At 42.6% G+C, this 25,410-nt stretch overlaps 1 protein-coding gene across 19 annotated transcripts in view; it reads right to left on the bottom strand.

Moving 5' to 3' along the window:
* LOC118229641 (neurexin-3a-like) overlaps positions 1–25,410 on the bottom strand; it is a 325,684-nt gene that overhangs the window by 49,770 nt on the left and 250,504 nt on the right. For all 19 annotated transcript variants that reach the window (XR_004765703.1, XR_004765704.1, XM_035421791.1 and 16 more), the window contains one exon: positions 8,376–8,547. Coding sequence is in view for 17 of the 19 variants with exons in the window: in XM_035421791.1 (XP_035277682.1) it covers positions 8,376–8,547 (172 nt within the window). In the remaining 2 variants the exon portion in view is untranslated. The remainder of the gene's footprint in view (positions 1–8,375; positions 8,548–25,410) is intronic.

The following is a 25,410-nucleotide window of genomic DNA, read 5'->3' as shown; positions in this document are numbered from 1 at the left end:
TTTTTGTCATTTCAATAATTATTTCCAACTGCATAATGCCATATAATGAACAAGTAATACTCTGTAATTTGTATGGATGTGGATTGCCATTATTGACAATTACATTGTTTTTATCATAGAATAAAATATGCTCTGTGCAGTTACTGCGATGCATTCTTTATGAATGGAACTTATTGAGTGTTCATGTGCGTGCCCACTTGCTGAAACAAAGTGAGGCAGGAGAATGAAACTGGAAAGGCAGATTTCTCCATGCCTGTTTTGAGAAATGCCATTGATGAAATAACATAGCAATTCCTTTGTGAAATGCTATACAAACTGAGGTAACCGATAACAGATCTCATAGGTGTTAGATTGCAAGTTGCATTTTGGGTGAAACGAGCCTGGTCCCTTCGGATTCTCTCTCCATGGCCAGCTTCCCATTTCCACACGGTCACAAGCAGAGCAAATAGTGTCACAGTTATATTACTAATATTATTCAGAATATATGATAATGTATGATAATTTAGTAAAAATAAGACAGTAGGCTTACACCATTACAGGAATATATCAAAATGGAAAAATAATCAAAACATTTTTGCGTGAAGGGTTTCAGATAACCAGCAGGGTTTCAAAATGTTTTCAAATATTTTGAAAATACAGACTTTGTTTTAAATATGACTGCCACAAGGTAACTGATCCATTAAGATTGACTCTGTATGATGCCCTCCTACAGTGGGTGAGACACTTTTAGTCAGACACTTCATTATGAAGCAGAGGCAGATCATTCAATGAATTGCTTGTCCTCTTCCTGAAAAAGCGTAACGACAGCAATCCCTGTCACCCTCCCGGCCTGCTGTTTGTGCGGCCCGTCATTTTAAGGTTCCAAAACGCTCAATCCCCGTGTCCTTCCCCTGAACACAAAGGCAGGCTTTGGAGCTTCAGAATTGAATAAAGGAAACTCTGAGGAAACGCCTTCCAGTGTTAATTAGGAAATGAAAGGTAGGCGACGATGCAGGAGACGTCTGTCCAAATCCACCGAATTGGAAAGTGATCGTTGATGCGTTGTCCAACATCCCGCTCATTGGCAGGATAGGGAAGCTTTGATCAGCTTGCTCAATGTGACGCATTTTACCTTTTGTTTGGGAAGGGGGATAGCTCACAGAGAGAGAGAGAGAGAGCTCAGGTATTGATTCTCGATAATCCCGCCTCATTTATAACGGCTCCTATAAATAAACGCGTGTTGCCATGGGGCTAGAAAGAGCTCACGCTCAATCTATGCAGCTAATCTCTTCTTCTAAGAATAAATAAAGGCCGGAAGTGGCGGTGTTTCTAAAGGATTAGGGTCTCACTGGATGAGTTTCCCAAGGCTTTTTCCAGAATTTTCCACAGATGCCTCTTGCATCTGTGTATCTCCAAACTCTCTCTCTCTCTCTCTCTCTCTCTCTCTCTCGCTCTCTCTCTGTTCCTTCTCAGTCCTTCTAACACTCCCTCTCCTCCTACCTCCCCTCTCTCGCCCTCTAATTCTATCTCACCTTCACTCTTATTGTTTTTCTCTCCTTCTTCCTCTCTCTCTCTCAGTTCTCATCTCTCCTCTTCTCTCTACCTTTTTATTTTTTCTACTTCTTCCAAAGAACTTCTACTAAAGCCAGTCCAATCACCTTGAGGTAAGGGACTCAGAGGACCGGTGCACAGAACACAACCCCTCTCAAAAGTAAAAGCTTTTCACAGAGGTCTTGGTTTGTTCTTAGCTGAGAGGCAGGGTTCAAAGCCAGTAAAACCAGATTCACACATACATTTCACTTTGGGGAAGACTACCCGCTCCACTCAAACATTTACAACCATCCTGTAAAACGCACCAATAAGGACAATGTTTTCACACTCTCGTAAAATGCACCTGGGGGGGTGAATATTTTTAACACAATGGGTCCGATACGTATGCAGAGCTGGGGACTGGGGCTTTAGCCGAGCAAAAGCCCACCATTCTGAATGCTAGTCATGTGCGCCTCACCTTAAATAGCCTTTCCTAACTCGTTCCAAAGACTAGCATTGTGGGCTATCCCTAGAGCTCAATGGAGTCTGGCAGCAAGACAGAGGCGCAGTGACGTGAGCGGATGCCTGAGCAGCACTGCTGCGCCTTCAGATACGAGGATAACTAAAAATATGGCAGTTAGCTAAAGAAAATGAATATTTTAAAATATGAACATGGCTCTAAAATGCGGGACACACTTCAGAGGGTTGACCAGACTGCCTCAAGAAACACTTTTTGTTTCATCAGCGTTGGAGTCCATATCCTACCACGACTAGGCTGTTTCTTTCATTGCCAGTAAGCACCCCCCCCCACCCTTCCCCCCCCCCCCCCCCCCCCAGAGCCTGTCAGAAATGGTCAAAGTCAAACAGACTGCTGTGCCGTTAATGTGTTCCCTGCTAGCAGCATAAAATCCATATACCATTTTGACTTGGTTCAGGTGTTGCTACCACTGATTATAATAAGTGTCAAAAATAACCAGGCTACAGTTAATTAGTTAATTTCAACCTATTTTTTTCCCATGGCTTTTATGGCTGCATCTTTGTGATGAACACAAATGCATTCCCTCAGATTAGAACAATTCATTTTAGAGTCTCCCTTGTCATCAGCCATGTGCTTCACTTCAATGATTTAGAATCTTTCAACAAATTCCATGGGGAACATGGGATCCGCCTCCTCTCCCCCAAAAAAGTTACATTTATCAAGCTCATAAAACTCAAGGTGACAAACATTTAAATGGTATAAAAATGCTTGAATACATAATCAATTTATCTCCTGCATGCCTGCAGAAAATATATACTAACAGTTCCCAAATGAGATACGATTCCTCCTTTTCCCACCTATGTCTGTGCTGTGATGAAATTCAATCTTTCTGCAGTCATCTGAAGCCTTCTCAGCAGAAAGTTACAAATGTCAGTCGGCTGGCCTACATTTCTCAAACAAGGATTCAGAGATCAGGAATGTAGAAACAGAGTGGGGGGCAGGACGGGGCGGGGCCATTTCACGAACTTGTCAGAATTACAAGGTCTCTCAAGCCTCCTCTGTCTCCTTGAGCGTATTCGTTTATACGAACGATTCTCCTTGGGGTCGGGACACCATCCCAGTTAGCTGAGGTTTATAGAGGAGTGGAGGGTTCAATGCAGTGCTTTCCCACATTGTACTTATCTTCGAATAACTGGTCCAAGTCAGTGCTGCGCTTGTCTTGCTCATTTTAGCGGGTGCTGAATTCGTGATGATGTGCAAGAATTAAAAAATAAAAATAAAATAAAAACTTACATAACTCAAAGTTGCTCAAAGTTAAGCAGAGATCAGCACAGCTGTTCCGCTATTGGAAACGCCTCCAAGGAAAAGCATAACTGTAAAAGCAACAGCTCCACAAAACTCCACCTAAGTGTCATCTGGTTCACAGAACCCCAGAGAGGATATAAATCAACTTTCACTGCTTCTGGAGCCTCCTTCATTCTGCTGCGTTGTGGCATAAGTATTGCCGTTATTGTATGTGCGAGAGATTTTGTGGATTCTGTTAAGTAAAGGGGCAATGGTCACATCTCGTGGCTCTAGCTCACCCAGTTCCCTTTGAGAAGGGTTCAAGAGAATTCAAAAGCACACGAGAAAGCCATGTAAATTGACAGTGACATGCTAACTGTTAAAGGAATTCATAAAATGGCATGATATCTGTCTAAGGAATTTATAAAATACTTGATTCGACATACTAGATGTGTAAAAATGGGTCACGCACAGCAAATAATTATCAAACAAAGACATTACATTCAGAATCAGAGTACTATATTACAGTGGGCCTTGTGGTAGGCATATTTCTAGTAGACAAATATTATTTGTTGTAGAACAAATAGAACTCCCATAAATGTTTCATCAAAAACGAAGAGTGACCTGGTGATCAGCCTCTGCCTGGTGATAACCCCCTGCCATCAAAACACCAAAACTATGAAATGCCATGCTTCCTTTCTCTAACCCTGAGAGACAGCTAGGTCACATCGCGGTGTTCTGATCCACAATAAAAAGCCTGTACCACCACCCACCCCCACCCCCGGCATAGCCCCTTCAAAAACAGTTTCAAAAACCATTTCATAAAACACTGCCATGCGGCTAGTACAGGCTCCTCATGCATTATGCACCATGAAGAGAGGAGGATTCTGGGTGGGCCTGGATATTACCAGGACCACAGTGCTGGGGTATAGCTATGGCTGGGGGCTCAGAGAAATTAACTGTGGCATTGCGTAGGAAGGGGTTCATTCAGCATTATACTACACTGCCACCCAAGTGAGCTGTGCTGGGGCTGGTCATTGCTCAATAGTAACCCCCTGGTTCACTGGGTGAACTACAAGCTACCTGCATTAGCAGCCCCAGCACAGCTCAATTGAGTGGAAGTGTAGTATAATGGTCAGCCAATTGGGCTTGTAACACAAGGTTGCACGTTAAATTCCCAGCTGGGTCACTGTTGTTGTACCCTTGAGCAAGGACTTAAACTGACTTGCTCCAGTATATCCTCTTGTATAAATGGACAATATAAATTATATAAATGGACAAAAAAAAAACAAAAAAAAAAACAACATAAGCTGGGTAAATGACTAAATTGAAATTGGGGCTGTACTAAACTGGCTGTACTAAACATTTCATGCTTCTTTGCTGCGTTTCAGTGCAGCATATAGGTGCACATATTCATAAATACAGTTGCCATGTGATCAGCAGAGGTTACTGGGCGGCTTTGACATCCGTGTGATGGTGGAAACTCCTTGAGCGAGACTTTAAAAGAATCCATGAGCCCTGCAAGGACTGAACCCCCGTGATACACGAGCTCAGACAAATCTGCTTCTGCCGCTGCTCTCGAATCTGAGGCACGGGACGTGGCGAGCTCGCAAGCGAGCTGACCTGCAAAGTGACCCCACCTCTCAATTACATGCTGAAAATGAGGGGGCTGGAATCTGGTAAGAGTTTGCTGAACTGGTCAGGGTGGCTGCCATGGCGACGCTACGCATATTAAGTTCCGCCTGAGGACCCAGGCCTAAACCTGTAATTACAATCCTTCTCTTTAGATGGAGGACTGAATCAATCATTGCCAAATTACTGGTGTTGAAAATCTACAAATGAACCTACGGCATGAGTAAATGCAACGGGAACAGGCATACTGTCATCCAGCAGGATGAGCGAGGTCCAAATGGCAACTGTCAGTGATCTCTCTGGGGAAACTGTGCATTAACCAAACAGGCTTTTGGATAGCTGAAGCCTTGTGCATAGCAGCACCGACTTTGATAATCAGCCAGCTTATTAATTCTTTTGTTTTAGAATCATGGCAGCATCTTGATCTGAACATGTTTGACCACACTATTCTGTTCCCGAGCAGTGGCCAACGACTGGCTGTTGTTTCTTAACCTGACTGAAACTTTAAAAAAAAAAATAAAAGCCACTTCAGCTTTTTCTCCCCAATCAGTTTTGGAGCACCTCAATAAGCATCTGCTCTCCTCCAAAGCATGCAGCATCAGCTGCCACTTCTTATGACACCACAGTTTGCAGGTGGGCTTGCATAGACATGAATCACAGAAAGGCACTCTATGCACAGTGACCCTCTATGCACAGTGACACTTTATGTACTGTACAGCTCAATGGGAGAACATGCAGGTGCATGGTCGACCAGCAGGGGTCGCTAGCATGCAATCATACTGGCTATCAGAAGCCCTCCCATTCCTGTTTGCGACCGATGCATGCAGTAGAAAAGTGCCTTTACCTGCAGAATGAACTACCCAGCAGCCGCATAACTTTATTGAAACGTGTACCATCATAATTGTAATTAGATCTCTAATCAAGCCCAATAAACTAGAATGAATGAGTATGTTTTCCTCTGTGCCTGTTTTATTTGCATGTAAAATGCTCAACACCGTAAAGATTATTTCCATAATGTCTCTTCAAAGAAGTCAATTAAAGTTGTTAGGTTGTCTCCCAGTATTGCTGCTATTCGGAGTTATAGACAGTGCACACTGCTGTGAGAGTGAGCTACCTGTTTTTTATATATTGCTGACATTCATGAATAAAGCCCATCTCAGTTTCATCAGGCACTGCCAGGACCAGCTGGTTTGCCGGCTGTCAATCATCCTGTTCACAGCAGAATACAGGCATAACTGCGAGAGTGAAGCCAGCGTGCAGGAAAAAGCTGCCTGTCACTCATGCATTGTTCAGCTTTGGCACTCATGTGAACTTGTGTTAATTTCTGCAGTCACTTTTGTCACAGGACTGTTAAAGGCTCCATACCGTAAGAGGGAGAGACATGATGATGGAAGATTGAAGATTTAACGCACAAGGTCACCCACACATCTCATTGTTCATTGCTTCTGGACACTGGAACAAGAGGAAAGCTCCCCAGCCAGAGTGGGGGAAGTGGGGGGGAGTAGCGGGGGGACGATGTGGGGATGAATGGACTTTTGCCTCCTAATATTTTTCTTAAGCAACCACTCTTCAGAGGCCGCGTGAAATGCTTCCGGAAGAAACATCACCACTGTTATCTATTGGGCGACCATAAGGCAATCAATCAGCAGCAAGGCCTCGCAGCTCCATGTGACTGACGAAAATAACATGATCACATGGGAGGTGTACGACCATGGTGCTGATTGGCTGTTTTATCAAGATCCAATAGAGGACCATATGGTGGCTACGACCGTTAGTGCATTCGATAATCGCGACATATCGGCCATCCCTGCTCAAAAGTGGCTTCTAAATCCCAGCTGGGCCGTGACTGTACGATTTCTGACAGCTCTCAAGCGCTGAACCGGCGTTCCCCAGCAGTCCTCAAAGGGGGGCGCTGTGTTTCCAGAAACTTCCCTACGGGGGCTGCCCAGTGGCCATGGGTGTGGGGGCTCTTTGCCGGCCTGCGTCAAAAACGATTTCCCCCATACTGCAAGGAGCCAGGCTGAGCAGGTGACTGTTAGATCAAAAGGGAGCAGAAAGCAAGGGGCTGAGGAGGGCGGGGAGGTTGAGTGAGTCACCTGTCTCCTGGAGACTTCCAGGTGTTTGGGGGGGGGAGGGGGGGGGCGAGGTTGGGGCATTTTGCACACAGCTGGTGGGTTTCACTCAGGCCAAAATTCAGGGCCCAACTCCCCCTCTATAGAAGTGAGTCAGCTCAGCACAGCTTTTCTGGCCTCTCATTACTGCTGGATTACCGCCTGCCTTCTCCCCCTGGAACACAGTGTATGCAGCTCTGATCAATGTGGCCCATTTAGGCAGCCCCCCCCAGCCACCCCCCAACACAATAAAGCAGGCACACAATGACACAGAAAAAAAAGCAGGTCACCTAAGAATTCCTGTCACCCCCTTGAATTACAGCTCATTCAATACTGTCACAACCTCCTTCCTCAAGCCCGAACGCATGCGGTATCCAAGACAACCTGCGCCGCCCTCCCAGGGGAGAACATCAGAGACAGTGTCTGCGCGGCCGTGACCGGTCTTGCTCTTTCGGGACGGCAGACCCTTCCGGAAACCTTTCCTCGGGAGGCCGGACACGGCTTACGGCACCGCGACGATAGCGTGCTTCCCTCTTTCCTCGCACTGGTTAAAATCGGCGCGGAAAATAGGTTAATGTGCTCCGGACGGCGCCCAGAGAGATCGGCCCGCTCCGCGGTAACGAACTCGCGGACGGCGCGGCTGCCGCTTGACAGCCTCATTGGTATTCCGCCACCTTTTCCCCGTCTTCTGCCTGCAGCCGCGAAGCACGGGCGACCGGTCTGCGCTAACCGCGAACGCGGCGAGTACCCCTGGCGGGTGACTCAACGGCGAAAGCGTTTGAAGCGAGCAGCCATGATGTTTTTCATTTCCCTCAAAGAGAACCAGATGTCCTCCCGGTAGCGTCCCCCGCAAGACAATGACACTCACCACCCAGCCACCCCCCACCCCCACACCCCACCTCGCACCCTTACCCCAGCCCCTCCGGCTTGCTAGGCCCATGGAACAGGTGTCGCGGCCTGATTTGAATTCCACTCGCCTGTACGATTTCAAAGGACTATTTGAGGAGGAGAGAAAAAGAAAAAAGGGACAACATGTGTTGCGGTGATTGCTGGCTTAACGTGGGCTTCTCTTTTTTTTTTGTCTAGCGCTGGTGCTGGAACAAAGGAAGTTAACGTGAAAGGGCTCAGTTTATTAACCGTTAGCATCTGTTTGTGCTTAAGCAAAGAGAGGCACTTTATTGCTTGAAGTGTCAGTAATGCAGCGTGGATAATAGAAACATCAAGCCAATTGGACACAACTGTCCCATTCTTGTTTTTTTGCCAGTGGTTCGAAAAAGCAGGTGCTGTCCAGCGGGCTTGGCACGGTCCGCCTCATGCCCGCGCGGTCTCTGATGGGCAAAGTCGGGAGGGCAGGGCGTTACCTGTGGGGAAGTGCTCGTTGATTGGCCAGTTATCCACCTGCAGCGTGGCGTTACCCCCGTTCCTCGTGAAGCGGACCACGTGGTACTTCCCGTCGTTCACAGGGGTGGAGCTTTCGCGGACGCTGATGTCCACCGTGCCGATATTAAAGGTGACTGCAATCTTGCCTTCCTCCTGAAAAACAGACAAACAAGGCGTGCGTGAAGTGAGACTGACATTTTTCCACGGGTGCTGTGGTAAACACCAGAAGGGCTAGATGCGCAATCTAAATGGTCTCAAAGTTTAATTGCACTCCTCTTTTGCACAGTAGTATTGAATGAACACTCCTATAAGGAATTAAGCACAGAGACATTGTTAAATTCATTGGCCAGGTTTTGTGTCTTGGGCTATTTTGGATGTACGGGGTCAGTTTCTATAATTTACAGATACATTGGTGGAAAAAATGTATAGATAATATGAATTAAACATTGGCTTCAGGTGGAGTTATTCAATATTGCATGTCAGGAGCTGCAGCACAAAATCATCAATCATCACGATACAAAAATAGCTGTAACAAAAATAGTTTATGTTTCATGTCATGACGTGCTGCAAATCTAAAAGACCTAACAACATTGACAGGCTTGTGGCTCATTAAAACACCAGTGGCCAAATTCAATTCAACGACAAACATCTTAAAAATGTTAGTTGGCCTAATAAAGAAGTGTTAAATCTCTTACATACACAGGTCAGTCATACTCACAATAAACCTTTTAATGCTTTCATTTCATTTCTTTCAATTTTTGGATTTTTAACACCCAGATTCCCAGTATTGCTGCTATTCAGAGTTATAGACAAGGCACACTGCTGTGGGAACTACACATTCATATATTGTTGATATTCATGAATAAAGTCCATCCTAGTTTCACCAGGGATAGTCAGGACCAGCTGGTTGCTGGTAAAAGATTGCTTGATCATATTGTACATGGTGAAATATTGTATTATCTGATCAATCCCAAGCAGTTAATGTAGATGATATCACACAGACTCCAGGATCAATGCCCTATGCAGTGGAGTTCAGTATACAAGATTGAGCATGTATGACAGTTGACTAATCAAATAATGGTCAGAGGCATGTCAACATTACATTACATTAATTAATGTAATGTAATGCATGTCAACATGCAATTGCACACTAAGTAACCACTAAGTGAGTGATATCCAACCCTGTTTTTGCAGATCTACCATCCTGTAGGTTTTCACTCCAACCCTAACAAAGCACAGCTCATTCAACAGCTAGAGATCTCCGTTGAGCTGCTAATTAGTAGACTCAGGTGTGCCAAACTAGGGTTGAAATGAAAACCTACAGGATAGTATATCTCCAGGAACAGTGTTGGTTACCACCGAACTAAGGTGATGACCCCCCTTAGCAGAAAACCATGGCCTTTCACTCAGCAAGATAATTGCATTTCTAGTACCACATTTATTGTTGCTAAACCTGAAGCCTAGACCTGTCATGTACAAAGTCTTGATGAATCTTTTAGTAAAGCATTCAGTAAAGCACTGCAACAGTAAACAAGTCCATTGAGGATCACATCAAATGCAAAAGAATCAATACAAAAGTATGATATTAAGATACTGCCAGCATGATATACAAACTACTAACAGAACCACTTTCAAATAATAATTATCTGAGACAAGCAAGAGCTGCAAAATATTCCAATAAAATAAAATATGACAGGGAAAGATGGCGCAGGCTTCCTCTAAGACAACACTATATGCCTAAGGAGAAAATTTCAATTAGCGTTAACGGTGCTCAATCAGTTTCTATGCTTGGAAGTCAAAGGAGTTTAGCAGCACTGCCATGTTGGGTTTACAGGAAAGACAAACGGTTATCTGCTTGGACTGAGAATGCTCATCAAAGAATATAAGCCTAGTAAAACAAAAGCAAAAAAAAAAAGAAATCCTTGCCCATTATTCATTTATGATTAGTATTCTGTTCAGCGACTTACCGACTTAAGCAAATAGCACATATTTTTATTCCATTCACAACCGTAGAGCTGGGAGCAAGTGTTACACTGAGCCAAGGAAAGAGGCCAACATAACCACCGCGTTTGATAATGGCATGCATTAGATTTATTGTTGTTATGCAAAGCTTCTAAATCTTAATGGAAAAGTCTGGCTAAGGTCACAGCTCACAATTCTATAAAAGCTGCTCTCCTATCTTTGTGGGAAAGTCTATAAATGGTCTGAGAAGAAAGGAGGCATGGATTCCACTTCCCCTTGAAAAGACAATGCACCTCATTGGAAACAACACCAATATACAAGACGATATTACAGGTGCAAAGTAATATGTTACTGTATCTCTTAATCTGGAAAAAAAATATCAATGCATTTAAGTGCACTTGTCTTTGGAGTTCATATTACATATCATGTATATTGCACATGTGCAGTTCTTTTATTCAACCAGCATTTGCTTCTTATCTCTGAGTCTCAAGTAAAGTCTCAAGTAGATGTAGATTTTTCTTTGCAATCCTTTATTTAGAATTTCCCTAAATGAACTGTATTGTGAAGAAAAAAATCAAAAACCTGCATTTAATTGTGAATTAAATCTAGGGACGAATGATGATTAAATCCAATAACCTGTTAATTGCAACTTTTCAGTGCTGAATCCTCAAGGCAGGGGTTGCTTGTGCTCGTGTCTCTTTGTCTCCTGCCAGATTGTTCAACCTATGGCACCATCAACTGGGCAGAGACGTAACACCCTCTTGAGGCACGTTCGCTGAACCCTCATGTAAGCAGCTATTACTGTCCATAACGTCATCAAAATACATCTCTCCACCGCTGAACTCTCGCTGTCACCCGCCCGGCTTGCAATGCGTTTTAGGACACTCAAAATGGAGGACCTACAGAGTCTCTATTTATACATTGCATTGCACCTAATGGTGACTGAATCTGTCATTTAGCAGGAACCTGGTCTCTCCTCTCTGGACAGCCCCTCACTTAAAAAAAAAAAAAAAACTCTATAACTACTTATGAGAGCCCAAGCATGTGTACTTACGCCTAGGGGCGACATGGCTCAGGAGGTAAGACCGATTGTCTAGCAGTCGGAGGGTTGCTGGTTCAAACCCCGCCCTGGGCGTGTCGAAGTGTCCTTGAGCAAGAGACCTAACCCCTAACTGCTCTGGCGAATGAGAGGCATCAATTGTAAAGCGCTTTGGATAAAAGCGCTATATAAATGCAGTCCATTTACCATTTACTTGGAAACTATACTGGGAAGCATTCTAGACAGAATATGACCTTCTTCCCTCCCCTTTCACACCAAAGTGAGGGTCTGCATCAAGCTCTTATATGGTTTTTACTTCCTGCAGAAATGAACTGACAAGCTCTTGAGGGTGTCTAGGTTGTGCGGGGCCCAATGAACCCGCCGTGGCTTCCATGTCTGGTGCCGATCACTGCTGATCTGTTCCAGTGAAATTTAGACCAGTGACATAAGCAATTTAGTTTTCACACTAAGGCTATTGACACTCTGTCACCTTTAGAATTGGCTGTCTGTTATTCCCTGGATGTGAAACAAGCTAACACTCACCTGCTTATTTTCTTTCTTAATGCGGTTCATCCAAATATTGACTGGTAACGTGTCTGATCTGAAGAGAAGCACTCGTTTCAGTTTATTTCCTTACCTAAGAGAGATGTCCTTATATTCTATGTAAGCATATAGATTATCCTTAAATTAATATGGAATATAATTGAGTGCTTAGAGGGCAGACTTAGCTTGCGTGCATTCCAGACGCAGGGTGTTTTAAAAAAAAAGAGACCAATCTCAATTATTTTTCTTTTTTTCCTCGTCATTTGTTTAAAAGGTGCCATTAGGGTTCTCAACTGCTCAATGGGTTTCAGGCAGACACTTGCCCAGTGACTGATTTTACAGAAGTCGGCCACCAGACAGTTCTTGCCACAGAGTACTCTGGCAGAGAAGAAAATGTCCTGTTTTATGCTTCAGTTGTTAGCAGGATGAAGATGTGCTGCACCAAAACCTAACACTACATTGTGCAAAAAAAAAGGAAACATTTTTATTTTTTGACATAATACAAGTGTCTTGGATGACATATTTTCAAAAATATTAACTTGATTTTGTTGAATGTACCCTCTCGTGTAGGTTATTTCAGTATAGTTGAATACATGGTTTTTGAGATTACAACCAAAGACTCATGTCCCCTACAGGAGAAAAAATTAGGTTAGAGAAATTCTTTGAAGAATTTCTGGAAAATTAAGAACCCTATTAATTTTAAAATACTGGCTTCTCATGAGACAGAGTTCAGACAATTGTGCAATATGGCGCCTGCCATATCAATGACACTTCTTAGCGAGATTCATTGGCTTCATGTGTGCGGGGTAATGGTAACAAATGTTCACATGGTCTGTCCACAAGACATTTCTGTGGTGTTGAGGTACACTTTTGAATGTTAGGGAATGAGCAAAGGGGAAAGCATTTGTTCGGCGTCAATCTACATCCCACCCACCACACCTACCAACCAGCATCCTCTACCGGGCTTGATTATTCCGTGTCCAGAGATGTGGGAAGTGACTGACATTTCCAATTACTTTTTATTAGCCAGTCGCTCACAAGGTGGGACAGGACTTCATTGTCTCAGATTTTCGAATGAGAAAATTGCTGTGGGGTGAGGAGAAGAAAAGAAAAAAAAACGAACAAAACAAAAAAAAAAAGCCTGTTGTTTCTCTCAGGGAGATAACAGCAGCCCATTATTGGTACAATGACAAACATGAAATAAAGGACAGGGCTCAATCTTGGCCACATACCAAACAGTGGCAGAGCAGAGGCACCTGGTCCAGCCATTGCCTCAAACCTGCACTGCTGCTAAATCTCCCTCATTTTACTACACACATGGGAATAAAGCTTAGGTTAGGATTGCAGGATATGCACCAACGATACCATACATATATTTTACATTTTTATATTTACTAATTCCAGTTATTTTTTCTATAAAAAGCACAGAGTGTGGATACTATATCATACTATATCACTTCGTTGGTGCCATCATTTAGGAATTCTCATGCAGGATCATTTCCACCAAGAAAACTACATATTAGAGACTCAGCTGGCTGCAGATGCCACGGTAAGAGTGGAAACAGAAAGCTGTGAACCCCATTGGCCCATGACAAATGGGTGGGGCTGTGTATCATGAAAGCATATGAGAAATGGCTCCCCATTCCACCTTTCAGTCCCAAACTCGTTTTAAATGGCTATTTCAATCTCAGAACTGTAATAGTAATAGCACAGCCAGTTTAAATGATTTGCAGTTAGTTGCATGGAGCATTCACAACACAAATCAGGACTGTGATTTAAGCCATAAATGTACATCATGAACAAATATAACATAATATTAAAATTGCTCATGATGTGTTTTACAATTTGTATGATATACACACATGAATATATTTGTGTTAAATAAGACTATTAATAATAATAAATCAAAACTAGACCCTATTACATATTCCTTACACCTCCCGGTGTAGGATAAACCATAAATGATCAAATCTTTATAGTGCACGCTGTGCAGTTCACTTTGACTTTTCAAAAGCATAGGCACACACAGAAAAAAAAAAAAAAAGAAAAAAAAAAAAACTCAATCTGCTCTCGGTGCAATATCAACTTCCAGGAAAGGCACAAAAGCCAAAGAAATCAAGTATAGGAGAGATTAACTGTGGTGACATGAACTGCAATGGGGGGCCCTGTGGCCGCTCAGGCAGAGAAGTTCCGGTATCGAATTTATGACATTTTTATATAGATTACACCAGCGCTCCAATATTTCACATCACTACACACCAACAGCTAAATTTAACTTTGTGGCTAGACCAAGCAAAATGGTGTAATACGACCGACATAGCTACAAGATACAGGATGGGAGAGAGAAACACTGTAAAACTGAACAGAAATATGTAAGACAGGGAAATATGTAATACCTCAATGGAAAAGTCAGTTATCCATTCACTTACATGGCAAGTCAGTAAGGCTGCTTTCATTAAAGTAACCGATTGAGCAGTGACTGAGCTCCTGGCTGACTCTAAAAATCCCAGAAGACGCCAAATGAGTTGGAGGTCCATGTAGACTTGTGTCTACATGGATAAATGAAAAACTGCGCCAGGTCAGCCTGTGTTCCGGCACAAGTCAGGCCAGGACTGGTATCGACCTAACAGAGCAGACCTTTGTCCGCACAAAGAACCAGTGTGTGACGTGCTTATTACTTAAACCCAAGTCCTCCAGCTACAGGTCACACCCTCACAAGAAAGCTGACACGCCCCTGTGCTTCCAACACTAAAATGCTGGCCTGAGGAGAAAACCACAACAACAAAAAACTCACTGTATGTCCTGTGTGCATAATTCAATAAAACACAGCTCTCATACATCATTTGGGACCTGACCTGAGCTCAGCAAAGACCATGTGAAAGGATGTTTTCGGAACTGCTGAAGACAGAAATGGATTCCCAAAGTCCCACGACTCACATGGACACTGAGCCGCTCTTGGGTAAGAGCGGGAACTGAACAGCACTTTCCTTAATGGGTGATACCTGACGTGTATTACTGTCTTAAAACCGCTGAACCTCAAAGCCTATACAAGAGGAAACCCCACGTATTAAAGTTGGCTGACTGGTGGGAGATGATGGCTCTCGCTGTGTCTCTGACAGTTATAGACTTTTCCTGGATAAACTCTACAGTTTACTCTGCATTGCACAAACAACACCTCTCTTTGCAAAAACTGAGTATGAGTTCATGAAATTGTTTTTATAATCAATACTGTGTTATTACTTTGTAGAAAAAGGCTGCTCAACCCTGTTTCTTGAGATCTGCCGTCCTGCAGGTTGTCACTCCTACCCTAACGCATTCACACCTCATTCAACGGCAAGAGATCTTGTTGAGTGCCTAATTAGTAGAGCCAGGTGTGCCAAATTAGAGTTGAAATGAAATCCTACAGAATGGTGGATCTGGTTGGGCAGCCCTGGTCTAGAAACATATTGTCTACAGCAGTTCGATGCCCATTGTACACATACTGTAAACATTCAGGATAGTAAGACAGCCTATTTACTTACACAGTCCTATTTTTAAAAATAAAATAAAATAAAAAAACATCTCTACAGTATACAGAAATTAAGATAATTAATACCAAGACATCGCATTTATTTACAGTTGATGATTCTCAACCATTTGTTGACATGTCAGAATGTAGCTTTCCTGGTTAGGAATAACAGCCTGAAGTTGAAAGGTTGCTGATGAAAAATGGCGAATCAATGCCCCCAAAGTGTACACACTGTAATTGGTTTTGCTCGAGAGGTGTGTGTGTATGTGGTAGAGGGCCTACCAAAACAGATTCATCTTATTTTTGCAGGGAACCAGTCCTGGCCTTACACCATTTTTAATACTGTAACTCTGGCAACCACAGCAACCATATCAAACTGAACTGGAAAGATGGCAAAACAGAGGGGGTGGGGGCATCCGTCGGCCAGCCCTCGATTCTCCACTGATGTCGATAATGTAGAGCAGGGGTGTCAAACTAAATTCCCAGGGGGTTTTCTGGTTTCCTTTCAATCAGCCATTTAACGTCTTCAGAACAAGTTGTGTGGATTCTTTAGCCAATCAATGACTTAAATGAATCACTGGTGCCAAGAACACCCCAACACTGGATGACACTGTGACCCTCCGGGACTGCAGTTTGATACCTGATAAAAGGCCCTGGGCATGTCGTAGCTCTTTGTCCATCTCATGTACCAACTGCCCAACTGCAGGTTAATAGAAATGTACTTAGACAAACTGCATTATTTTGCAGGTACATTCTGTTACAGGGGCAGCATGGCATAAGCCAAGTCTTGCGATTTGAACACAAGTCTGAATTGAACGTAAATATAGTATTTAGTCATAAATATGCAAATCAATGGCGATTCTGTAGAGAACGGCTCATACTGTGCCATTGTAGCAAATCTCACGCATGAGGGCCATCTAGCAGTCAGTGCACTTCAGGTTTTTGTATATATATTTGAGTTTGATACCAACCCCCGCCATGAATTTCTGGCTGTGCCACTCTGCAGAGGATGCAGTACTGGGAGTGACTAAAAAGAGCCCGCAATGTCTGGAAAAGCAACGGCAACTCTGCTTTCATTCATTGTTCCAGTTGTTGCTGCTGCTGTGTTTTGACCCATAAAATCATACGCACATCGTACGGACAGGATACACAGCATGCCTTCACCAACAACCAGGTCACACGCACAGAGGGTGTGACATACGGTGTGAGACACGAATGCTTTAACACTTTCTAGGAAGTCACATTAAAAAACTCAAACTTATAAAACATAATGCCAACTCTTGAATTTAGTAGGCGGTCACAAATTTTGATATCTAGTAAAATCTTTTCTAAACCACTTCTTTTCTGCTGCTTATCTAAGCCCACATTTTTTCACTCAGCCTGATAAATGATTGAGTGAGAAAAAATTGTTAATCTGGTCTTCATTAGAGGAATGACACAATAAGATTTGTGGTTAAATAGATTACGGCAGTACAAAACTGTGTTAGTGATTCCGCTAATGAAATTGGACAGGATCTGGTCTGCATGTACTTCTAATCTAATGTGCCAGGGAATACAAGTGAATTAATTCAATACCTGAGTGAAAACTAAATAATTCAGTCCAAAGGAAACATTTTTTTTAATGCACGTATGCATTAATGGCAAACTGAAATGAAAAGACACGGTATATATGGACATCAAGGGTTAATAAACCCTTTAAAATGAAAAACAAAAACAACAGAAATGAATCATACTGTGTTTTATTTTCTGATAGGAGAGACATAGAAGCATATTAGTGGGATGCTAAATCTCACCACACAAACAGCTACAGAAAAGAAATAACACCATCTTGCTCTACAAACCTTCAAACCTTGCATTAGAATATTACTATATTCCTTAGGAGCACCACAAAGACAAATTCACAGACAGGCTAAGAAAAAAATCACAAATGAGTCTGTTGCAGGAAGAAAATCCCAGCTATTACTGTGGAGATAAAAATTGATTTAGTAGTTCATAGGCAAGAATTACAGCCTAAAACCATCCCAAGATGCTAGATCTGTGATCTAATTGCTTACATCAGACACATTTTAACAGCACACGGCTACACACTGAGTTCCTTATTGGGAACAGACCAAAATCTTGGGAAACCTTTCGTGCATGGACTCGCCAACGAGAGAATCAAATCTAAAACTGTTACTGAGAGATGAAAGAGAATGAATCAGTGTAATTATACACAGGGTACCAAAGCTCGCAGGACATAAAAACCATCAAAACTTATCACACATTTTAAGATTGAGTTTGTGCTTCATATAATGAGTTCTGGACCAAGGCAATGTTACAGAACAGAGGGATCCATGCTTTAATGAGCTGTTTTTTTTTTTTTTTTTTAATGGTCAAAGCCATAAATTCAGCAACATACTCCTTTGATTGCCTCATTGAGTAACCTTGCAGAGGTCACATCAGGGTCATATAGTTCTGCCCCACAGGACCAGGGATTGAGCAGCCCTCCAGGCCCTACATTACTCCAGGACCAGGGCTGAATAGTCCTGCGGGCACTACATCCCCCAGGGCAGGAGTTGAGGAGCCCAACAAGCACAGCAGCCCACCAAGACCAGGGATGAACAGCCTTGTAAGCATGGCATCCCTGCAGAACCAGGAATGAGTAGCCCTACAATCACTTTGGCCCTGCAGAACCAGGGCTCAATAGCCCTACATTCACTGTGGCCCCACAAGCAAATTTATCCAATCATGCATCAACCGGCTTTTCTCACAGTCCTCCATTTCTCATGGACTCATCCTCGTCCACTTTGGGTATGCCGTAACTATGTAGTAGCCTACTAGAGCTGTAAATACAGAGTTTACTAGGCTAATAACTAACTAATAATTATTATAATCAAGCTAATGACTGAAACAGGCTAATGACTGTTTAGCTACGAATATACAGTATTGTAAAGATCTGGAAACTCAGGCAGAAGCTGCAGCCACCATGACTCAGCCAACCCCTCCTCCCTCTACCACCAGTTCCAGGTCTAAAGTCCCTTCATGCTTACAGCTACTGGAAGTGGGCGAATGATAAAGGATTGCTAATTTTCTAGGTTCTGCATTATGTGTATCTAAACTTCTTTTAGCCTTCTGTTGTAAAGAATATTGTTTATTTAATTTGTTTATTTTGCATTTGTTGTTGTTTGTGAGATGACTTATTTAAAAAATTGCTACTGTTATTTCTGAAGAAAGAATATTTTGTTATACAAGAGAATAAAGCAATTCTTTATTATTATTGTTTATTCTTTATTGTCAGTTTTTCTTCCAAAATAATCAACTGGGGTTGTTCCAGCAACCAAAATCTGAACTGGACCACTCACAATCATTCTCCGTTTCCTCCCAGATCAAAAAAGTGAAATATATTGAAAACATACTAAACCGGCAGCATAGCATTTATTTTTTTGCCTTAGAATGTAAACGCTTGATAGTCAAACACTAAGAAAGGCAGTGGGTGGTAGGTAGGCTGCAGACCTGATCTATAGGAATACATCTGACCCTAGGCAAGCCATTAAGGACAGGAGCGGTTGACCAGGAAGGCATATTGGGCTATCTGACTAAGGAAAGACAGCTTCTAAGCAGAGGGTGACAGAGATATTAAATGTGTCCACGAGGCAGAAAGTACCTTTTCATTCACTGGCTGATTCCTAGGCCAAAAAAAACTGCACGCACTGACATGTGTCTGGCAGTTTTTATCTGTTACAAGGTTGCCTGGATATAGACCATTCTTAAAAGAGTGTGGAAAATTAGTGGGGAATGGGTAATGGGAATGAAACAGCAGACCGATGAGTAACTCTGATCCCTATCTGCCTTTCCAAAACAAACTAAAACCTGGCTAGTCTTCGAAGGTTTGCTGGGCATGGGGAAGCTTTGAATGGTGAGCTACGAGACGATTAATCAGCAGGCTGAGACTAAGAGTCCAAATAGTGTACCCCCAACAGAGGTTTAAATTTGCATCCAGAGTTACCTTCGTAAATAATAAAGGAAAAATAAGAAGCAAAATAACAAAGTAGTGTCCCCATGGAAGTAAGTGTAGTCCAGCTGGAAACATTCTCACACACTGAAGTCACTGTATAGGCGAACAGAGGGGCAAAACGAGAGTCGAGGTCGGGAACAAGCCAATGGTTCCACGTGAAATCCAATCGCAAATATTTGATGAGAATTGGAATCGGACAAAATAAGGTCATACATGCCAAGTCAAACAAGGTAATCGCTATCTACAAAATACAAAGCACAAGTTCGAACAGCTAGTATCCATTGGTATATGGCTAAACGGCGGCTTTTTCAAACCCTGTAACTGTAGGTGGAAACAGCCAATTTGACCCTGAACCGTAAGAACAGGTCACAGCAGAGGTAAATGTAAACACAAAACTTATGACAGGGGTCGTAACACCAGGTTCAGAAAGTACAAGTCCTCCCTGGTATTTTGTTCCAAACCCCAGGATTTGCTGATTAGAAAAATTCCTCAGCCAGGAGGTAAAACTAATTAGTGAAATGATCTGGCAGGGTTCATGGGTGGAAGAAACACATGGCAGAAGTTTTACTTTCTGACCCCTGGACTTTCCACCTCTGCACACGATAAGACTTGCTTAAATGAATTACAAAGGAGAGTAGCCTACATTTACATGATGACATTGAATGCCAGTTGAATGACAGAGACCTGCATTAAGATTCAAGCATTTCGAATCATGTCTATAAGTATATAAGTTGCACATAAAAGAAAACAATCATTATAAACTATTATAACAATTTTCTGCTTTAGTAATGAATTGTCAATCTGGGTTAGATTCAATAGTTCATGCAACAGGATAAGACTGCACTCAGCTCTATTGTCGAACACCCATTCAGACAATTAGGCTGCTGTAATACTGTGCATAACGGCACTGCATTGACTCAATTTCATGGTCAATACCTCATTATTCATTTATGACCATTCTAAATATATCTTTCCCAGATAGATAACTGTATGTGAATCCAGCTGACTATATTAAAGACATACTCTGAACAACTACAAACAGCCTACAGCTGGATTGATCAATGGAATGTGGCGTCTTTGATTAATGTGATCATAACAAACCTTTTTTTTTTTGCCTGACAAAAAAGACAAGCGGACCGCACTGAAGGATTTTACAGAGAAAAACAATCTGACAATCTGATACAATTCTGACATCATCTGAAGTAAATCCACCCTACCGCGGAATGGAATGCGTAAAAAATAGCTCTGATACCGGATCATAAAGACCTCATCCCAAATGCCTTTCATCAGCACCGCACCCACCACAGAAACAAACACAAAAGTAAAAAAAACCCCCCCCTGCTGTTTAAGACACTCAGCCTGATGGAGGCCAGGCAGATAAATAGAGATGTCGGCTCAAATTGAAAATGAGCCTGTAGTAGAGGCAGAGAAATGAAATAATGAGGCATTCTGGGTCAAGTCCATGAGCCGCCACGGCAGCGTCGTGGAAACGCTGGAAACGTCCTAGTTTTGGGCCTCTGATGGATACTCGCCCAGCGAGCTGTCTCTTAATCTCATAGCCCTGTTTTGCAAATTTGGACTGCGCTTTCTCACATGCATTTAGCTCTTCCTCCATTTATTCTTTTTTCCCCATTTCTTGTCCAAAGCAGCTAGTCAAAAGGTCAACAAATGAGGAAAAAATTAGCTGTGCCAAGGTTTCTTTCTAAGCCTGTCCGTAAATGAAATGTTTTGGTGGATGATTTTTTTGGCTTTGGTTGAATAGTTCAGTATAATGGGATTTTCAGTATAATGGGATAAATATAGAGTTTCATGCAGATGGTTTTATGCAGGATATATTCCAGAAGCCAGCGATGTGCTTAATCCGGTAATAGTGTGCACGCCACTTGATATTGAAATGTCGATTTAAGATGCAGCCGTCAATAACTTTGACTTTCACCAGATGCGTTAGCTTCTCTCAAACACAGTTTATCAGGATCGGAAGTCATAAAAATTAACTTGCCATCCTTAATGCTAATAAAATCATGGCCATTTAATCATTATACCTACAATGCTCCAATGACCCCCTCCATCTAGTTCATCAGAACATATGCATTTCATCCTAAATGGCAGGCTCTGAGGGTGCCAAATGATGTCTTCTACAAAAACGAGACTTTCAGGCCATAAATGCCTCAGCTAGGAGCAGAAGACTTGGGTATGCCATAAGCACACGCACCGTGAGCCTCGGGACTCTGGCAGCTGATAGCAGGGGTGAACATTCGGCAATAAAGACAAACGCTAATGGCCCCGGAGACATTTCGGCTCTGGAAACGAGCGTTTCCTGACTGATCGGGGGAGAAACCGCCGTCCCCGCTCCTGCCGCAGAGCCGCGGCGCTGCGTCAGACGCGCATGCGGTGGGGAGCGCAGCCGGCGAGCGGCAGACACGCAGCGCGCGGTCGGCTCGGTGCCCCGCGGCCCCCAGCACGCCGGGCTCGGAGGCTGCCGCAGAACATCAGACGAATCGCAGCGCGCCGCTGTTTGTGTGTGTGGCCAATCTGCATTTAGGGAACATAACCCAGCAGCATCTCATATGCCCACACATAATATCCGGAAACTGAAAGAATTCATCATTTTTTACATTACTTTGCTATATTTCAAAGTGTATCATATTTATACAACAACATCATTTATTGTTTTGCGCACAGCATTGCTAGATGCTGTGTTTTTTTTTTTTTTTTACGACTCCCTGAGGTCTGTGTCACCACATCAACTGATAAGAATAAAACTGCAGTAGCGTCTGAGCGTGGCAATAAGGAACAGTGTTTTCTGCATGTTGACTTAAATGCGCATAGATCTGTCATATTTTTAGATTGCCTGTGTTATTGCATAAATAAAAATGATTTTCAGAAGCCGGAGCCTCGCTGGCGACGTCTGATTCATCGGCTTTGTTCCGTGCGGCAGAGCTGTCTCTCGGTTCACACGCGGGCAGCGAACGGGAGAATGGTGCATCGCTTTGTGCTTGTCAGCCAGCTCGGCGGCGCATGCTTGAGCCTATTGGGGGGGCATTGGACTCTCTCCCATCGAAAATGCCACTGCGCCTAATTGCAGCCTGGGCATGGACCAGGGTGGAATATCTGAGATGCCATAAGTGCTATATCACACCAGTTTGGGTAGATGTCACTGGCCTGGTGGGGAAGGGATTCTGTTGGTCCACCAGATAATGAACTCCGTGTTAACACCCAGTTCAGTCTCCATAACCGGAACCTCCTGTAGTTTAGAAGCTTGCAGGGATGCCTTCAGACTTACACTACCCAAACACATCTTGTGCCAAATAAAAGGACCGCAACTAAAACAAAGCCTCTCCCTGACAGAGACTGTCAAATGGCCACTTACCTCCCCATCCATCCCCCCAACCAGGCCACAATCTCAGTCCAGCCAGCTGACCAAAGTTGGCAACTCTGAGCTTCAGAGGATGGAAGGAACCAAGTATCTTGTGAGTGTGTGGAATCTGTGGCACCAGGATGTGAGAGTTGAGGGTCGATGATTGTGGGTTACGGTCCAAAGCTGTTTCATGCCATGTTCCCTGGCTTTCGAACGCACGCTTGTTTCAGCACAGGCTGGGGCACAGTGGTTTATCTGCATTAACCATTCCCCCTGCTGCAGCTGTCAGGGTCTTCGCGCAAACTCCACCGATAAACAAGATCCATCTTCTTCGCGATGCGAGGGAGCCTGCTGTCTCCTGCCTCTGGCGGGGAGCAGAAAGCGAAGATGCTCGCGGGATAAATTTCCCACGCATTTGCATTTTCTCTAAACCATACCAGAGTTAAGAGCACTTACAGTACTTCCAAATGAGCTACTGAAAATGAATCCCCTAAATTGCCATTTTAACCCCCCAAACATATCAGCAGTTGGATTTTATTGTCCAAAAAACAAGTTCTATTATAGTTACGCAGGTTTTTTGATGCGAAGAACATGCATATATTATTGTATTTGATAACATATTTAAGTAGAAGTAATGTAAGAAAACTATCCATCAGACATTCAAAAATATCATCTATGCAAATTATCAGAATGAGACAGCATGAATGCAAAAAAAATATTAAAAATTCTGTTTTAATTAAGCTACTTTTTCTCTCCTTTCAATTCAAGAAATCTTGAGGAATGCGATGTGAGAACACAAAAAAAAAGTTTAATAATGAGATCCGGCCATTCAGGTCCATCTTTTTTTGTAAGACTGTTTCGGAGGTTATGCAATATTAAGATACAGATTTCACCTTTCCAAACCAAAGTCCTATAACAAGCCATTTAGGACAAACCCAAGACACTTCAATGGTCAGCCAAGTAAATGTGCTGACATGTTGAACCAGCAAACCAAAGTAAAGGCACAGTGCAGTTATTAAAGAGCTGGGATTCTAAGCTATGTCTGTGGTGAGCTGTTGGCTCAGATCCCAGGTAGAGCTTTGCAGTTTCAGGCATGAGCATTAACCTGTACTTTTACTTAAACGGAATAAATGTCTCACTGTTAGAGTGGATAACAGGTTGAAAAGGTCAGCTATGGAATCTCATTAAGCATATAAATACTGCAATGTAATGCAATAATGGGATATAGCGCACTCACCTCTTGCACTACTACGACTGCAGTTCTGCTCAGTTCAAATCCAGAAAAGAGCTATATTTTTGGTTGAATACAATATATAGTAGAACAGAACTGCACATTTGTCACAATAATCTAGATACAATTTTGGGGACAATGAGTAGCATTAGCTAGAGTCCTGTCGAATCAAGTCAATTCCTTTTTGATTGCCTGTTGTCCTCCACCTTCACACACTTGCACCTATGTTCTCACAGTTTTCTTTATTATTAGTTCTGTAGTAAAATAGATTTGTAACCATTTTAATTGAACATATTATCATCATCGACAAAATCTGGGTATGTGTGTGGGGGTCAAAATGTGCCCAATCTAAAAACCTAAAAATGGATTCCTGGCTATGTCACTTCTCCCTATCCTAACACCTCCCTCCCCGGATCCCCAACACACACATCCTCCATCAGACAAAGAACAGACAGATCCACTAAGATGTGTGAGCTGCAACGAGACCTTTATCTCCACCCAGGGTGATGTGATTATGTTACTTGTGATGTGTAATTGTCACAGTCAATATCCAAATCATTTTCAATTGCGATGCAACTGCTTCAAGTCAGAGTATTCCCCGCTGTACCCTTAGAGTGTGGATACATGTATCAAACTGTCAGGAGGCGTCAGGTAAGATACAGAACACCAAGAAGTAACATTTGAAGGATTTCAGAGACACAAAGTAGGAATTGAAAAAAAGCATGTTTGAACAACTATGTCAGCTGTAAAAAGACCATCTAAAATGATAACTGTCAATCCCCAAAAGACGTCCCTTCCGGGTGCTTACCATTTTGAAGTGGTAGAGGAATTTTTTTTTTATTCTACTCTGTATGAAGAATGCAGACTGCAACTCAAAACTACAAACTGACCATCTACAATGGGGATTCCCAAACCTTCCACAACCAACTATAAACCGTGGTCTGATATACCGTATATTCAATTTTTTATGTAGAAACAAATGCACTTGCAGTAACAAAGTCCAGTGTTTAATTTATCAATTATTATACAGGAATTAGGCATCGGTATCTTTTGTGACCCACCTCAACTCCACAATTAAGTTCCAAACCATATTGCCCAAGTCAAAAAAATAGTATATTTAAGTGTATTACAAAATAGTTTAAGAAATGTTTCAAGAGTACTTATAGTTTTTGTACTTAATTTAAAGCATGCTTGAAATGTACTTTTTAGAAGTATATTTCCAAATATATGTCCTCAAGTTGTACTTCAATAGACTTAAAATAAGTACAGTATACTAAATTGCATATAGTGGAATTTTAGTATACTTATCAAAAGTATACTTTGGTTTAAGTTACTGTAGTGTACTTCAAATAAGTATACTGAATCACATATATTTATAGTG

The sequence above is a fragment of the Anguilla anguilla genome, chromosome 6 (assembly GCF_013347855.1).
Source record: "Anguilla anguilla isolate fAngAng1 chromosome 6, fAngAng1.pri, whole genome shotgun sequence".
Classification (NCBI taxonomy): domain Eukaryota; kingdom Metazoa; phylum Chordata; class Actinopteri; order Anguilliformes; family Anguillidae; genus Anguilla; species Anguilla anguilla.
Note: the sequence above shows the minus strand (reverse complement) of the source record. Positions and strands in the feature narration are given on the sequence as shown.